The 18,434-nt window shown below is 38.8% G+C and overlaps 1 protein-coding gene and 1 pseudogene across 1 annotated transcript in view; both read left to right on the top strand.

Moving 5' to 3' along the window:
- Positions 1–18,434, top strand: part of KDM3A (lysine demethylase 3A) — a 53,775-nt gene that overhangs the window by 13,180 nt on the left and 22,161 nt on the right. Inside the window, exons 5-11 of the mRNA XM_056116400.1 lie at positions 1,378–1,480; positions 2,640–2,764; positions 2,974–3,046; positions 3,190–3,278; positions 10,580–10,743; positions 15,415–15,929; positions 17,374–17,578. Of these exons, the coding sequence (XP_055972375.1) occupies positions 1,378–1,480; positions 2,640–2,764; positions 2,974–3,046; positions 3,190–3,278; positions 10,580–10,743; positions 15,415–15,929; positions 17,374–17,578 (1,274 nt within the window). The remainder of the gene's footprint in view (positions 1–1,377; positions 1,481–2,639; positions 2,765–2,973; positions 3,047–3,189; positions 3,279–10,579; positions 10,744–15,414; positions 15,930–17,373; positions 17,579–18,434) is intronic.
- LOC130029396 (uncharacterized) lies at positions 1,683–1,823 on the top strand (annotated as a pseudogene).

The raw sequence follows: 18,434 nt of genomic DNA on the forward strand, positions 1-18,434 counted from the left end.
TTGATGAGGAGCCAAAGAGGCCATTCGCAGGCGATGACTTGGGGTCTCATTGGGGGTGGGGAGGACAGGCCCGGCTCCACCTCCCCCCTCCCATCCCATGACACCCAACAAGTTTCGTCACTGCGGGCCCAAGCCTGACTGTCCAATGACCTCTGGAGGATGACAGCCACCAAGTCACCAAGAGGGAGCAGGCGGAGGGACAGCACCCATTCCCCCCTGGGGTGGCCCAGTGACAGTAACCTACTGCGGGGTCCGGACACATTTCTGACAAAAGCCGCTGGGTTTCGAGATTTGTTTCTGAGTCTCTGGGATCAAGGCCATTTAGCAGCTTGATGAGGAGCCAGAGAGGCCATTTGTGGGCGATGACTTGGGGTCTCGTTAGGGAGGGGAGGACAGGCCCGGCTCCACCTCCCCCCCATCCCGTGAGACCCAACAAGTTTTGTCACTGCGGGCCCAAGCCTGACTGTCCAATGGCCTCTGGAGAATGACAGCCACCAAGTCGCCAAGAGGGAGCAGGCGGAGGGACAACACCCTTTCCTCCCTGGGGTGGCCCGGCAACAGTAACGTACTGTGGAGTCCGGATGCATTTCTGCCAAACGCCACTGGGTTTCGAGATTTGTTTCTGAGTCTCTGGGATCATGGCCGTTAAGCAGCTTGATCAGGAGCCAGAGAGGCCATTTGTGGGCGATGACTTGGGGTCTCGTTGGGGTGGGGAGGACAAGCCCGGATCCACCCTCATCCCGTGAGGCCCTGTGTGTCTCGTCACTGGGGGCCCAAATGTGACTATCCAGTGGCCTTAGACGGATGGCGGCCACTGGGCCGCCAGGGGGAATAGGCCAAGGCACGAAACCTATCCCCACCTGGGTTGGCCCAGCACCGGTAGCCTACTGCAGAGACCAGACGCATTTCTACCTAAAGCCACTGGGTTCTGAGATTTATTTCTGAGTCTCTGGGATCATGTCCATTAAGCAGTTCATTCAGGAACCAGAGAGGCCTTGCCTCCAATTTTATAGTTGAGCCGGAGGTGGTTTGTGGGTGTGTTTCCCACATACCTAACTTTTGGCCGTTTACTTTCTTGGTAAACTTTGCCCCAAGTTTTTGGGATCTGGCCAAAGGCACAGCAGCAATTTTGGGGTATCTGGAAGTCTGAAGGCGCCATGAGGCTGCTGATGCACTCGCTTCACAGGTACAGATTGACCTGCTGGCGGCACCATACCCCCAGTATTCTAGAGTTTCTAAATGCAAAAAGACTGATGTATCTTTGTGAGAAAATACAAAATTAAATACAAAATTTGTTAAGCTTTGAGTTACTGTGCTTTGAACATGAGTTCACAGTTCCCTTAAAATGTAATGATATTTCATTTTTTCATTTTTCAGGATGTAAACAATCTTCGACTTTCTCTTATGGATAATCAGAATGTCAGTAAAGAATTTCAGGCTTTGATTATGAAACATTTGGATGAAAGTCATCTTTTACAAGGCATGTAGAGTACTGCATTATTTGACTGATGAAACTGTTCCCATCATTCTTGTTCACTTATTAAAATTTTTAAATTTTTAGAAATTCCTTTCCTGCCTTCTCCAGGGAGTTTGATGATATATATCATAGTCTAAGATTTCTGAAATTGGGAAAATCTGGGGATTATGTGAAAACTATAATACATATTTTAAAAGCTTATCTTTAACCCTGGCAATGGACAATGAGACACCTTGTCAGTGGTATTGCTCTTATATCAGTTAGGGGTAAAACAGCTGGTCCCTCATTCATCTTATCTTGATGCCTGGGTTGTTGGCCAGAGCTGGTTCATGTTTGGAGCATATTAAAATATGTGTGTGTGTGTGTGTGTGTATGTGTTTTTCTTTTAGACATGGAATTTGATACATTTAGAATTTTAGTCAAACACTGATAAGACACTAATTTGATAATCCCTATCTATCCTTATTTAGAATTTGTCAGTTTCTTGACCAGTTTCTCAATTACCAATGTTTCATTAAGTTAAACATTTCTGTGGGATTCCTGAATTGGGATTATCTGAAATTGCATAGGACCATGAATTAGGTAAAAATTAGTTATCTGATACTACTTTGTCTGATCCCAATACCAGAATAAATACATTGTCACTCTAAAATAAAACAGAAGTCAAATGAAATTTTAAAATATCGAGAGATAGCTCAAATGGTAACATGCCTTAGATATTAAAGCCCTGAGTTTGATAATCTGGCCCTGCATGTTCCTTCTCTGCTCTTCCTCTTGTATTTACTATGTCTTGACCCTACCCAGCACTGCTGGGTTTGGCCTACACACACACACACACACACACACACACACACACACACACACACACATTTTCTCCTACCTTTGCTAAGAGGTCCATCATCTTATACTACTTTTCAATGTTTAGTGGTGTTGTGTATAGCATTTAAAAATATTATCCTAGATAATCTTTTGTTGGACTGGAGCGATAGGATAGCAAGTAGGACATTTGCCTTGCCAAAAACAGTAACAACAAGTCTCACAATGGAGATGTTACTGGTGCCCACTTGAAATCGATGAACATCGGGACGACAGTGCTATATATATAATCTTTCGTTGCTCTTGAAAAATAATGCAAGTCACTGTAAGATTTTTTTTTTTTTAGGTGACAAAAACTTGGTTGGTTCTGAAGTAAAAATTTATAGCTTGGACCCTTCTACTCAGTGGTTTTCTGCAACCATTGTAAATGGCAACCCTGCATCAAAAACTCTTCAAGTCAATTGTGAGGAGGTAAAGATGGTGACCATTGTATAAGATAATTTGATAGGGGGAATGTAATTACAAAAGTGATAATATATCATATAGAAGTTAGTTTTTTATTGTTCACTGAAATGTTGGGATAAAGGAAATATCATTAAAGAAATTTTTTGTATGATACTTTTTTTGCTGATTTTTGGCATGTTCCTGAGCATTTTTTAATCTTTAGTAATTCTTTTAAGATTCCAGCCCTGAAAATTGTTGATCCATCACTAATCCATGTTGAAGTTGTCCATGATAATTTCATGACATGTGGTAAGATTTGTTGTTTGATTAAAATCTCCCTCCCTACAACTCTACCTCCTTGCCCTCTTGCCTTCCCACCCTCCTTTTTTCTCCTTTATTCTCATGTTTAAAAGAAACTCGGAAGTCAGCTTACCTAGTTTTAAATATTTTAGGTAATTCTACAAGAATTGGAACTGTAAAACGCAAATCTTCTGAGAATAATGGAAATTTGGTTTCCAAACAAGCAAAATCTTGCTCCGAGGTAAACTTATTTTTTGTCTCTTACATAAAACTTTTCTTAACCCTTATTTAACTCTTTAACAGTGTGTGACAAGTTTGTTTAATGGTTATAAATCTGTCCGCTCTGCTCTTCTGTACTGTGTGATCTGTTCCTCTTTTCTAGTTTATATCTTGGCCATAATTTGTACTCTCAAACAAATGGAGATAATATAAGTTTCTGTCTTAATATTTTTGTATAAAAACGTTTTGTTTTTTGATGTTTGCTGAAATCTTCTAAATAGACTTGATAATTTTATCAGAGGGAGGAATTTTTGAAGGTAAATTTTGGGTCAAAATGGAAGAGTACCTGGCTTAAGAAGAGGGGAGGAACCATAGAATTCTCAGAAGATTTGGTGTTCAAATAAACTGCTACCTGTTCAGTAATAAAGATTTGATCAGTTGTTTATGATTGGGAAACATGATAATTTTTTCAAGAAAGAGGTTGGTCTGTCATAATTCCTTCCCAGCTGGCTTTCTATCCATGCCACTTTTAGTTTCAAGTGCTATTTTTAATTACGCAATGGTTAGGATTTGGACTAAAGACTAGTTTCTCTTTAGTTGAATTTCTCTCTGAACTGCTACAGTGTATATTTTGGCAAATCTTATTTGGGGGGCGTGCTCTAGGGTTACTCCTTACACTGCACTCAGGAATTACTCAGGGGGCCATATGGGATGCTGGAAATTGAATCCATGTAGTTCGTGTGCAAGACAAGCACCTTACCCTTTGTAAATTTTCAGTTAATCAGGACTTGTTATAGTATAAATAACACAGTTTTTAAGTATCCAAATGTACTTTTATCGCATGTTTGCTATCCTGTTTTATAATTATCAGAAATACCTTATGATATTTTGCTCTAGGGTGGAATGTTTTAATTGGTTAAGTTGATATTTTTAAGATTGTGTACAGCATTTTAGAAGGAATGTTGTTCTGGATGCTCAAGGCAAAGCTTGGAAATAGACCAGGGTCAATTTATGAATCTAGGTTTCTCAAACAGGTCAGACTAGACTATAATATTAGCTGGAACCTCAGCAAGAGCTGTGTAACACAAATACTTAAGAATTTGACCACCTTTGTTTATTGGTTTTCTTTGGTCTTTAGCTTATATACAGGCAGCAGGAACTTTTGATACTTTATAAACCAAGGAATCTGTACTGAATCTTCCTTGGAGAGGTGTGTAGGCTTGATCTCAGGTTGTTTAGGAAAAAATAAGTTAATTATGGAACCTAGTATTACTGTTTTTCATGTTTTGCCTTTAAATGTACAAAGGAAAGTAATATATTACGAACTACTAAAGATGTCTGGAAAGTAATTGTATCTTGTAGCTAAACTTCTAGAAGATATTATTAGACAGTCCGCTGTATAAGAAGGTAGAGAGAAGCAGAAGAGAAGAATAACCTGTCAGGCTTTGGCATTGCATGCATTGTTAGTAATTTAAGAGGAAAGATGTAGTAAAGTCCATTTTGGACAGGTTGATTGGTGATTATGTTAATGAAATGGTCTGATTAGGAGGAGAAGCCATGTGATTTTTTTGTTGGGGAGAGGGACTGAGGAGAGGAAATAGCACTAATGGAATCAACCAGGGTTACAAATTAGGGTCAGTGGGGACGTCTGGGGGAAGATGCCTGTTCTTCCAAGTGCCAAGTTTTCCAGCAAGGTTATAGGTATTGTGCACATAAATTTATAACCTTCAAGGAGGTGCTTGTAAAGTGTTGTATGTACATGTGATTATCTCTACCTGACTCACCAGTTGAAGGGCAGGGAGCACGTCTTTTTTTTTTGTCAGCATATCCAGCTCAATAGGTTTGTGCTACTGAGCTGATTGTTGGGCACACTAGAAGCTTTTGAAATAATAAGTAATGGTAAATCTCTGAACTTTGGCTGTGGGATAAGGCCCTTAACTTTTTAAAGCCATAATTCCTGTATTGAAAATGAGAATCTGTAATATCTTAAATAAGTTTGTTTCAATTGTTAAGTTGTGTTGTAGTTAACTAGTTATCTTCTCATCCTAGAGGAAGTTGGAGATGGTAGATTTATTTTTTACCTCAGTAGTTTTAGAGTTGGTATTTTTTTTATGGCATTCTTTCTTTAAAATGGTTGGTTAATCTGAAAAATACTGTGAAGAAAGGAAGTGTTACTTACAATCATATATCTGAGATTCTCGCTATTTTGGAATAGCTTTCCTGCCTTAAAAAAAAAAATATTTCTTGGTGAAAATCTTTTCTTTCATTTTTTAAGAACAGAACACACTTCTGTATCCTGATTCTTTACAGTATCTTGTGATTCTTTTTCTTTTTTAAATTGTAATTTTTATAAAATTGTTTACAGTGATTTATTACTTCCAATATTCCAACACCAATCCTGCCACCATTATTTCTTGTTTTCCTAACCACCATCCAAGCCTACCCCAATAGCAGGCCCAAAATGATTTAGTTTGTATTGTTTGTTACAGTTAATTCTCTAAAAATGATCAAAAAAGATTTCCTTAGAAGAAATTATGTGAAAATTTTTGTATCTCACTCTGGAGCCATTAAGTTCTCGCATAAGAGATAACTAACCTGTTGGTACAGGGTAAGCCTTGTGTTTTCACATTTTCTTGAGATTGGTGCCTTGGACTTTACATCCCATCCAATGTGGTGTGCTATTCCTGTATATCAGTGGTGTAGAGTTTGAGATGTTGCTCCAGGAATTCTAAAATTTTGATGGAGTGATACAGCTGGAGTTAACTGCATGGTGACTTTGGAGTCCAGAAGCATCTCTGCAGATTGCTGATCTCTTCTGAGATTTCTTTTTTTATTTTTTTAAATCGATTTTTATAAAGTTGTTCATGATAATTTATTACATTCAATATTCAAACACCATTTGTTACATTTACTATTACATTTAATATTCAGACACCACCACTATTGCACCTTCCCACCACCATATTTTGAATGGTTCCACCCCAAATCCCATATCGTGATTTCCAAAGCTTGGTACATCAGCGTTGTAGAGTATGAGAGGTCCAGAAATTCTAAAATTTAACAACTATATAGCAGATTCACTCACGGGTGAGGCCTGTTATGCTCTCTTTTGGGAGCTTTAGTTCTGAGTCTCTGGATCTTGGCTGTTGATGAGATTATATGGTGCCAGGGGGCATTTTTGTGGGTGTAACTGCCAAGCTACTGGCAAACTTGGGAGATGCGGGGAGAAGACCCATTGCTTCGAGCAAGCTTGGAGATTTCAGTCATGGTCTCTTCTGAGATTTCTTTATGAGTCTCTGTGTTATGGCTGGTTAATGAGCTTATTTGTTGCTAGAGGCAGTTCATGGGCAGTTCATGGCCAGTCTCCTGGAAAAACAGGGCAATGGGGGGAGTTCACAAATCCCTGACTCCATGGGTACTTGTGATTATTTTTCTGTAATGAATAAATTTCTTCGTTATCCTGGATTACACTTAGATTAAGTTTTGGTTATATAAACCTAGTGTAGAATTTAAGATATTTTAGAAGTAAAGGGAGGGCAGGGAAAGAAATATAAGTGAAAGGTGAGTACAGCAGCACAATGCACACACCTGAATGTATTTGCACTACCCAGATGTGTTGCACAGTGTTTACTTTTACAGTGGTTGCTGGATGACAGGGCTTTGTGATTAGGTAGATGAGACTCTTGATTGCCTTGAGGCATACTTTTGGGTAAGGTAAGCTTTTTTTCTTTTCAGTAACATGGCTTCTTGAAGGTCTTCTCTGCCTAGCAGACCATTGCATCAGTTTAGGACATTGCTGTGCTCAGGAGTGTGAGCAAGCAGTGTCTTTAGAAAAATCATCATACACTCAATTATATTATCTTCGTCTGCTGGCAGGGAGGAACTATTGCCATGACTGGTATAGAAGACCTTCAGGGAAAACTGTTCAGGTAAGAAGAAACTTTGACCCCTGTCAAGTCAGAGACTAGTGCAGTAGTGAGCACATGAAGATGAGTTTTGGAATTTGAGCCCTACCTTTTTTGAAGTTTTTTTGAAAGTTGTGGTCATTTATTTCAGTTTCTTATGTGCTGATATACTTCAGTTTCCTTAAGTAAAGCACCTTAAATGATGCTAATCATAACATGTGACCAAGCTGAGAAATTTTTCAGCTATGAGACAGCTGATCTTTGGGCCAGGCCCTGTGGTAAAAATACACGTAAAAAGTATGCTTCACCGTTTAGAAACCAGGAATGTGAAACTTAGAGAAGTAGAATAATGTGCTAGGGAAGTGTGAAAGAGTGAGTTTAAAACCAAACCCAATTTCTTAACTACAGAGTAGTTTTGCTGCTGCTATTCAATATTTTCCTTGGTATGGTGAGCATCAGTTTTCATTGTAAAAACAGAAGAATCCTCCTCCTCTCTTTCCCGTCATCCTTTCTTCCAATATATATTTATTGAATAGTATGTGCTAGGTATGGGTGGACATTACTACCTGACTTGCCATAACTCATAATATTTATAGTTATTTTTAAATATTAAGAGCTAATCGTTTTCATATCCTATAATAATCTGTATTGAACATCTACTATGTGTCTGGTTCTAGATTGTGTAACAGTAGACACAAAAGGTGTTCTCTTCCTATAGGTATACATATTATTGTGAGGAAATTGATAATAATTGATTTAAAGAAAGGCATTTTTATAGCATGATAATGCAGTGAAAGATACATGCATGACTATCATAGAGTAAGTTGGTGGCTTGTGGTCACTGCATTGGAAAGGGATCAGAAATTCTAAGGTGGTGGTTGAGGGTGAAAAGATGGCAACAGCAAGCCATGTGGAAACTATCCTGACAGAGCTTATCATGTACATAGACACAGACAAGAAAGAATATAGGATATTTTAATGGCCAGAAAGGAAGTTAGTATAGTTGGAGCACTGAGCAAGTGGAGTGAATTGAGATAAATGGAGAATGTTTGCAGAAACCAGACCACAAAGATTTCCTGTAGGCAGTGAATTGTCATAGTTTGGTTGATTAACATTTTTAAAACATTTGCTTTGTTGTAGGATAAATTTTGGGTAGAAGGTAGTAGGTTCAGGTTAAAGTGGAAGGAAGTTAGGCCAGTTAGGAAACAGTAGTCTAGGGGAAAGATAGTGGTAGTGGAAATATCTTAATAGAATCAAGAAATATAGGCAGGATTTACTGGCTCACTAATTGGACAGAGGTTTTTTTCTTTTTATTGTGTATGATTTTGTTTTTGTTTTGGGATGTTGGGAATTTTATCCAGGGCTTCATTCAACTGAAGCCTATGTTCTACTATTGAGTTACATTTGAGACCCAGGATGGAGGGATTTTTTTTTTCTTTTTAAAGCAGTTTGATATGTGTACAGAGTAAAAACTTAAAGCCTTTTGAAATCTCAATTTCTTTGGGTACCTCATTCTAGCAATGTAATTTAAGGAAAGGGATTAGAGAGTATCAACTCTCAATACATGAGATAAGGAAAATGGTATGAGGGAATGTGCTTGATAAAACTATATCTTGAATAAGCAATTTAAAATGAACTGACAATAGATAATTAGCTGAGAATAAGGGAAAGTTAAAAAAAATTTAGAAACAAACTTCTAATTTTCTCATTTTAAAGATTATAAAATTAAGTGCCAGAGATACAAAGTCTCCGAGTTATTCTTGGAATAGCCAAAACCTTCTCCCCCACAATCCTTCTGGGGAACACTCAGCTAATATTTAGTTAAAGTTGACTAGAGGAGTATGGTCAGGTTGCTTGGGTACTAAGAGTTTGAAGCTTTACCAAAGCTTTGATAATGAATAGGTTATTTGTCAGATATTTCTGTTTAGCACACAATTGAGAGTCTTCTCAAGACTGCTAGAATAAATGTCTGAGGTAAAGATTTATGAATAGGCTACATTTATATTCAGAATGGTGAAGTTTTGAAATTAGAAATACAAAAAAATTCCTTAGAGCTTTAGATATTAATAACTTGTAAATAAGGGAACTGAGGAATCTTTAAGTTTAGATTAGTGGTATGATGTATGTACAGTTCATAGTGAGGTGAAAGGGAAAGGCTGAGAAAGATATGAGAAAGACCTAAAGTTTAAGTCACATATGAAGAGGCTTATGAAGATAGGAATTGTTTTCACCTGTCTTGTCAAAGTCTAGTTATCTGGAGATGAGATATCTTTTTCTTTTTTTTCCCCCATGGTGAGAATTTCCATGGTGAGGGGTTTTTTTGTTGATAGGTAATAGTGGGCTCATTGTTTGTTTTTTTTTTAAATTTTGGTGGTGGTGGTGCCTCCCAAGCTGTGCTCAGAAGGCATGGGGTCCCTCCTGGTAATAATACTCAGTCAACCAATTTCATATGAAGGCTTGAAGATGCAGTGCTGCATGGGCCCTGTGATGCCCGGAATTTACTGGGCCAGTATTACACAGTGCTATACTCAGCAGTGCACAGGGGGACTCTATAGGGCTACACCATTGATGCTCAGTGGGGAACCATAGTGCCAGAGATTAAACTAGGGTCAGCTGCTATAAGGCATACATCTTAACCCCTGTACTGTCTCTCCAGCCCGCATTATTTGCACTTTTCTAAAGGTGAAACTATATGAGATAGACAGTTTTCCCATTTAATCACAGGCCTATTGTGACCTGTTACTTAGGGGAGGATTTGGGGCTGCTTCTGGCTTTAGGCTGAGGGGAACCACATGAAGTGCCAGGGATTGAAGTAGGATTGGCCACATTCAAGGCCAAGTGCCTTAAACCCTGTGTTAACCAATTCAACCCCAATTTGATATTTTTTGCAGCTTGAGATAACCATGTGACTCTCTGAGTTACAGAAGAACAAGAACTGTGTCAACCATTATTGCATTGTAAAGGTTTATCTTAGTACCCAATAGGCTCCACTGCCTATTTGAGTTATGTGATCTGGTCCAGTTTATGCAGTAAGTGTGTGGTGGGTGTTCAGTAATGTTAAGCTGAATGTGTAAAGCTGCCACCATTTGAAAACTCAATTTAAAAAGCTCATGTCTGTGCATTGTATTATTAAAATTATTACCATGTGACTGCACTGTTTTGGTGCCATAATTTGAAATACATAAAAGGTGTGTATTTCAAGTCCTTGTGGGAGGACCAAGAAAATAGACTGATTTATCAACCTCCAAAAGTCCTTAATTTTGTAATTTTTATCACTTGTTATAATGCTTTTTTATTTGGTGGCGGTCTTAATGTCTCTATTGTAATGAACCAAGCAATTAAATTTGGATCTTGCTAATAGTTCATTGTTTCCCAATTCTAGGGACTTTTTAATATTTGTTGATTTGGTATCTTTTAGGCCTCTCCCAGTGTGTGTCCTGTACAGTCAGTTCCCACAACAGTGTTTAAGGAGATCCTTCTTGGCTGTACTGCAGCAACTCCACCTAGTAAGGACCTAAGACAGCAGAGTACTCCTCAAGCTGCCAACTCTCCACCTAACCTTGGAGCAAGAATTCCTCAAGGGTGAGTACTTATTTGCTTACGATGTTAGTTGTTACAATAAAGTCATTTTATCTAAGGCATATTCTTTATGCGCTTACATTGGCAAGGACTTCCCTACATTCAGTGTTTGAGAAAGTCACATGGAGATGCTAAATTTCACCTGATCTTTCTCAGGTTTTCCAGGAACGTTTTTCATTAGATTCTCCCTAGTTCCTTCAAAGATGCAAAGTGTTGTAGGAACCTAAGCTAACATAGGAAAAGTGACAGAAGTGAAAAGATTTGAGGAAAGAGGAGGGATTTTTTGACTTGATAGAGTGAGAAAGGACAGTTGGAATATAGCTATATAATTAAAGAACCTGCTTTCAAAAAAGGGTAAGATTAGTAATATGTAAGACTCTGGTTAGAAATGTGGAGAGAGGGAGAGAAGGTTACAGTGAAAGAGTCTCATCAATCCTAGATTCCAAGTACAGGTGAAAAAATGTGTGGTGCTACAAATGGAAATGAGGCTGTAGCATATGAGACGTAGTTAAGATAATAATTTTAAGATGAAGAAAAGGAACAAGAAATACAAAGTTTAATTGGAGATTGAAAGTGGGTATGAGATTTACAGAGGAGTTCTAAGGGAAAGAGAACTTTAGAAAGCTTTGTTACCTGTGCAGGCACTTTGGTAAAATCTTAAAATGTGGATCACAGAGAGAAGTAGGTTTGGTGTACAAAAGTGGGTTTGGAAGATCGTCTCAAAGATGGTAAAGAATGGTTGAGCATATTGTTAAGTGGGAAAAAATTAGACTGCCTAGGATAGAGCTTGGCGTAAGGCTACATAGAAAATTTCAGGTCATACTGGAAGTACTTGCCATAGTGGTTAGGGAACAAAAAGATATTACAAGGTCATCAGAAAGGAAAGGAAGAAATCAAGCACTCACTGTTTGCAGATGACACAGTACTATACTTGGAGAACCCTAAAGCTACTAGAAACAATAGACTTGTATGGTAAAGTCACAGGCTGTAAAATCAATACCCAAAAGTCCCTGGCTTTCCTATATACAAATAATGAAAGAGAAGAAAATGATATTTTAAAAAAACACAGTCCCATTCACAATCATGCCTCAGAAAATCAGTTATCTAGGAATCAGCTTACCTAAGGAGGTAAGGGACCAAAAACTATAAAAAGCTACTTAAATAAATGAAAGAGAACATGAGGAAATGGAAACACATCTCCTGCTTATGGATTGGGAGAATTAACATTGTCAAAATGACAATACTGCCCAAAGCATTATACAGATTCAGGGCGATTCCTATAGGGATACCCATGACATTTTTCAAAGAAATTGATCAAACACTCCTGAAATTCATATGGAACAATAAGCATCCACGAATAGCTAAAGCAATTCTTGGGAGTGTGTGTGTGTGTGGGGGGGGGGGGGGGGGGGAGATGGGAAGCATCACCTTCCCCAGCCTCAAACTGTACTACAAAATGATAATAATTAAAACAGCATGGTATTGGAACAAAGGCAGATCCACAGACCAATGAAGTAGGGTTGAATATCTTTACACACACCCTCAAATATATGATAATTTAATCTTTGATAAGGGAACAATAAATATAAAGTGGAGCAAGGAAAGCCTCTTTAACAAGTGGTGCTGGCAAAACTGGACAGCTACATGCAAAAAAAACGGGCTCAGACCTCTGCCTAACACTATGCACAAAAGTCAGATCAAAATGGATTAAAGACCTCAACATCAGACCAGAATCCATAAAGTACTTGGAAGAAAAGGTTGGCAAAACCACAATGTTGAAGCTAAAGGCATCTTCAAAGATGAAACACCACTGACCAAGCAAGTGTCTTAAACTAAGTCTTAAACTAAGAAGCTTCTGCGCTTCAAAATAGACAGTGACTGGGATACAAAGATAGCCTACAGAATGGGAAAGGATATTCACTCGGTACCATTCTGATAAGGGGTTAATATCAAAGATATACAAGACACTGGTTGAACTCTACAAGAAAAAAAATCCAATCCCATCAGAAAATGAGGTGATGAAATGAATAGAAACTTACTCAAAGAAGAAATTCAAATGGCCAAAAGGCACATGAAAAAATGCTCTTCAACACTAACCATCAGAGAGATGTAGATCAAAACAACAATGAAATATCTCACACCACAGAGACTGGCACATATCTAAAAGTACAAAAGCAGCCAGTGTTGGCGTGGATGTGGGGAAAAAGGGACTCTCCTTCATTGTTGGTGGAAATACCAACTGGTCCAACCTTTTTGGAAAACAATACGGTTGTTTCTAAAAAAAAAAATTCAGCTCCCATTTGAACCAGTAATACCCTAGAGGCCCAAAAACACACTGCAGATACACCATCTGCACTCCTATGTTCATTTGCACTGCTATGTTCATTGCACTGTTCACAATAGCAAGAATCTGGAAACAACCTGAGTGCCCAAAGAACAGATGAATGGATAAAGAAACTATGGCACATCTACATAATGGAATACTATGCAGCTGTTACGAAAAATGAAGTCATAAATTTGCCTCTATGGACACTGAGAGTATCATGCTGAGTAAAATGAGTCAGAATGAGAGAGATAAGTATAGAATGCCTGAATTCATTTGTGGTATATTAAAAAAATATATAGTAGAAGACTATCATCTATGGCAAGGGAAAACACTGGCTAGGAGGACTGGTCAGTCGTTGGACCTAACCACAAGTATGTGTACATCTGAGGGTTGATAAACTAGAGAAGAGACCTGGTTTGACAATAGTAGCTGGGAATGAATCATGCTGGACAAGAACTGAGGGTTAAAAGCAGGGAAAGGGATATTCTTGATAACCTTTCAGTATCAACATAGCAAACCACGATGCCCAACAAGGGGGGAGGGGGAGGGAGACACAGAGAGAGAGACAGAGACGGAAAGAATGACAGAGAGAAAAATGTCTGTCACAGAGGCAGGCAGGGGATGAGGGGCCGAGAAATGTACACTGGTGGATGGACGTATGTTGGAACACTATGATAGAAATCCAATCATGAACAGCTTTGTAAGGGTCTATCACAGTGATTCAATAAAAAAAGTTAAAAGGGCGGGGGGGAGAAAATTGCAGGTCAGGAGCTAGAGTAGTAAAACAGCAGGTAGGGCACTTGTCTTGAACATGGCCAACCCAAATTTGGTCCCTGGGACCCCCTACAGTTCCCTAAGCCCACCAGGAGTAATTCCTGAGTGCAGAGTCAGGAGTAATTTTCTGAGCACTGTTGGATGTGGCCAAAAATCAAAAGTGTTCACAGGAGGAAGGACAGTCTTAAGTGTAGAAAGGAGAGGAACAATAAGCAGTAAGAAGTCCACTGGTATCCAAGCAAAGATTTCTTTCTTTTGGGAGGCAGGGGATGTGGCATTCTAAGCAGTGCTTAGGAAACCTGGCCGCCTCACCAGGCCTGGAATTTCACTGTGAGGTACCTAGTGGTGTTAAACCCCTAAATTATTTCTCTGGCACCTAAACAAAGGATTTTTTTTCCTTAATTTTTAAAAAAATTTTTTCCATAGATTGAGATCTGTATTTTACAACACCATTAATAATGGTTATTGTGCACATAATTTCAGCCCCACCACCACCCATCAGGACCCTAATGCCCCTTCCTCTTTAACACTTCCACCCCTCTCCCCATCTGAATTGTGTGGATCAGTTCTCCTGTTATGTTGCCTTTGGACCTTTATTACTATTTGTCAAGGAAACATTTTTAATGAGAAATTTTTTTTCAAGGATGGAATCCTTTGTAGAATTGGAGGAAAATTTTGACAAAAAAAACCCATTTTGTGTTCTGCAGCAGAAAACTTTAGGGTGAATTTCAAAGGAACAAAAATTAACTTGAAGTGTATCTTTATCAGGATGGGTTGGAAGAATTTATAGTGTTCCATGAATAATCAAGTAATAAATGATCCTTCCTTTGCTTTGAGTCCTGATCACTTGCCAAACGATAATGAAATCTTCGGCGTTCAAGTTGGTTATCTGATGTCAATAATAGGACAGGCCTCTTTGTTTTTGTAGTACTGGTGGTTTGGGTTCCCTTTGATATTCGAGGGAAAGATAAGGTTAACTATTCTGTAAAAAGTAGAAAATAACTTGAACGGTTTTGGGTAACATGGTTTTTTTTTTTTTTTTCTTAGAATTTTAGATATTTTTGAAGTCATTGACTGATTTATCCTAAATTCTCTAAGATGAGCAAATTTTTCCTTTCTGTACTTGTTACCTTAGGGCAGGGCTGCTTAAATGTTTCCACTCATAACTCCAACCCTGGGTGTATAAAATGACAGACATATAAAGATAAAAATAAAAAAAATATTGAAAATTATACATCTATTTTAAAACTACTTTTTTTTTTTTGGCTTTTTGGGTCACAACTGGCAATTCACAGGGGTCACTCCTGGCTCTCTACTCAGCAGTTACCCCTGGCGGTGCTCAGGGGACCATATGGGACGCTGGGAATTGAAACCATTCAGCTCCCCACCCCGCAGAAATCTACCTTCTGTAGGGGAATAAACAGAAAATGTCCTCTGCTCTCCCCCCTCAGCCCCAACCTGTTGTAACCAAGGCTATTGCCCCATCCCACCTCCACGCCATTGGTAGGGTGGCATTACCCACTCTTGGAAGCACTGGTCTCAGATGTTAGTTTTTTTTATTTCATCTTTTTCAGGTGTCAGAAGCAAAGTCTACCAGGAGAACTTTCTTCCTGTCTAGTTACAAATCCTGAAATACAAAGAACAAAACCAGAAACTATTTGTAAAGTAGGATTGCTCTCTTCAAAGTCTTCTCAGATTGGAAATGGAGACTTGAAAGCCATGAATGAACCCCAAAGTAGCTGTACCCAGCTGAAGGCAACCACTGATGAAGAAAATAGTTTGGAACCTATTCCTCAACCATCTACTGGTCTTCCTGTGGAGTACTTACCTACAAAGTCTTCTCTGGGAGAATTAGAAAGTACTAGTACTCCTGAACTTCAGAAGCACTTAGAACATGCACCTTCCACATCTGATACTCATTCAAATAAGGCAGAAGAGAAAACAGGTGATGCTGATAAACGTAGTATTTGTGTGGAAAAAAAGGTAGAACCTTCAACTTTAGGTTGCCAGTCACAAAATTTAAAGGAATCTTCAGTAAAAGTAGATAGTGAAAGCTGTTGTACAAGAAGCAACAATAAAATCCAGAACGGTGAGTGTTTTTTATGTATCATTATTGGAAGAGCATAAGAGATGGTAGTGGAGATACACACTCTCTCACCCATAACACCTTGCACTCCTACATGCAAAGCATGTGCTTCAGCCCTTTGAGCTATCTCCTCAGCTCAGTCTTTAGTATTTTATAGTATGCTCTAGTCCTGCCTTAAAAGAGGTATGATTTAATCATCTCTACAATGATGCTTTAAGTTAAAGATGGTTATTTTACCAGTACTTCCAATTTTTTATGTAACACCTGCACTAATGAAATTAAGACTCACAGGTAACATCTCTAGGAAGCATTTAGAATGTATTTTATCTTATACCCTAAAGGGTCTGTGCAGGAAAACCATTTGATTTTCATTATATTTGGAGTGGTTATTTGTTTTTGATGAACCTAGGAGACCTCCCAAGCAGTGCTCAGGGAGGCCCAGGGGCCAGTTCTTGGCCAACTAGGTCAGTGATTGAATGCTAGATTCCAAGGATGTGGTGGTGCTTGCTTATGCCAGGCACCCTGATGGTTGCTCAGGAGACTATGTGGTGTAGGAGATTCACTTGGGTCTAGGGCATGCAAGGCATGTACCTAATTCCTGCAGTATCTCTCTAGCGCAGTTGGTTAGCTTTTTTGTGTATGTTTGTTTTTTTGTTTTGGGGCCACACCCGCTGTGCTCAGGGGTCACTCCTGGTGGTGTTTGGGAGACCATATGCGGTGCCGGGATTGAACCAGGGTCGGCAGCATGCAAGGCAAGTGCCTTAACCCTTATACCCTATCTCTGGCCCTGGCCCTGGTTAGCTTTTTTAAATAGGGCTATACCCAGCAGCGCTGGGATCTTGGGGAACATCCCATTGATACAAGCTAGGCCCTTTGGTGCAAGCCTGACACCTAGTTTAGTGCTCAGACACTGACCAAGGTGCTAAGGTCCATTGGGATACTCACTTGGTGCTTGGGATCACCTGAGGGGCTGTGTGCTGCTGGGGGTCAAACTTAGAACCTCGCACATACGGGATTGTGTTCCACCTCTTTTAGCCATATATCCAGCCCCTAGACTGATTACTCCTGAAGAGAGTTTTAGAAAACATCCTGTAAACAACCACTTTTTTTGTGGAAAGTGACAGAATTGACTTTCACACAGACCTCTCTTGAGCTAAACCTATTTGCTCAGTTCATGTTGAAGTGCTTTTGAATTAAGCATCTGATTTAAAAGTCTTCTTAAAATATTCATCTTACCCAGGATTGTGAATAGAAGTATAAATTTAAATTTTGAGTCTGATTGTTGAACATGGGATTTAAAATTGCCAAAAAAAGATTCACCAAAGGACATTTTATAAGAGAAAAATTTTAAAATCTCTTTTGGGAAATTTGAATAGAGTTTAGTCAAATTTTAATGTAATCTTTTAAAACTTGATGTCCCATTTTTTTCAATCTTTTGTTTCCCTAGTCCAAGCTCGGAAGTCAGTTTTGACAGACCCAGCCAAACTCAAGAAGCTTCAGCAGAGCGGTGAGGCCTTTGTACAGGATGATTCCTGTATAAACATTGTTGCACAACTGCCTAAGTGCCGAGAGTGTCGTTTGGACAGTCTCCGAAAAGACAAGGAGCAACCCAAAGACTCACCTGTGTTTTGTCGCTTCTTTCACTTTAGGAGGTGAGACATTCTGGGATAACCTGGGCCTCCCTGAGGAAGGAGGCTTGTATTTTTCCCTCACTTGTATTTTTCTCCTCTCCTCTTCTGTTATCAGTGAATCTATAACTGAAAAAAGTAGAAGCTGTAACTTTAATCTGTGGATTTAGGAAATTGATATTGTAAATTATTTCCATCTCATTTGCCCTTTTAATTTTTTTTTTAATTGAAGGATCTTAAAGTGCAAATTTCTATTTTGAAAAGTAACACAGAACTACAGAAAAATGCTGAAGGTTCTGAAAAAGTACCACAAATAATTTAATATTTTTTTAAAGGAGATTATGTTCTTGTCAAAATAAAACTTTTGGTGATGATATAGTGGGTATGGCGTTTGTCTTGTATGCAGCTGACCTGGATTTGATCCCCAGCATCTCCTATGGTTCTCCGAGTACCCCTAGGAGTAGTTCCCAAGTACAGAGCCAGAAGTAACCCCTGAGCATTGCCGGGTATGACCCCCAAATCAGTTATATGAGCAAAATCCTTCATCTTTATGTTTTTTTTTTGTTTGTTTGTTTCTTCCACACTGAGTCAAGAAAAACTCAATAGGTTTATGTATAGGTGCAACCTTTTTTTCTGTATATTGCGTTATTCTGATTATAGATGAATTTCAGATGTTTTTTCTTTTTGTTTTTGAGCAATACTGACAATACTAAGGGTTTATTCCTGTGTTCAGTACTCAGAGATCACTCCAGATGGAATTTGGGGAACCATATGTATTCGAATTTGGGTTACCCATTGTACTATCTCTCCAGCCTCTGAACTTGAAGCTGTTTTCAAATAGTAGTTTTACTTTGAGTAATTTGTAAGAGCACCATGAGAA

The sequence above is a fragment of the Sorex fumeus genome, unplaced genomic scaffold (assembly GCF_029834395.1).
Source record: "Sorex fumeus unplaced genomic scaffold, SorFum_2.1 ptg000003l, whole genome shotgun sequence".
Taxonomy (NCBI): domain Eukaryota; kingdom Metazoa; phylum Chordata; class Mammalia; order Eulipotyphla; family Soricidae; genus Sorex; species Sorex fumeus.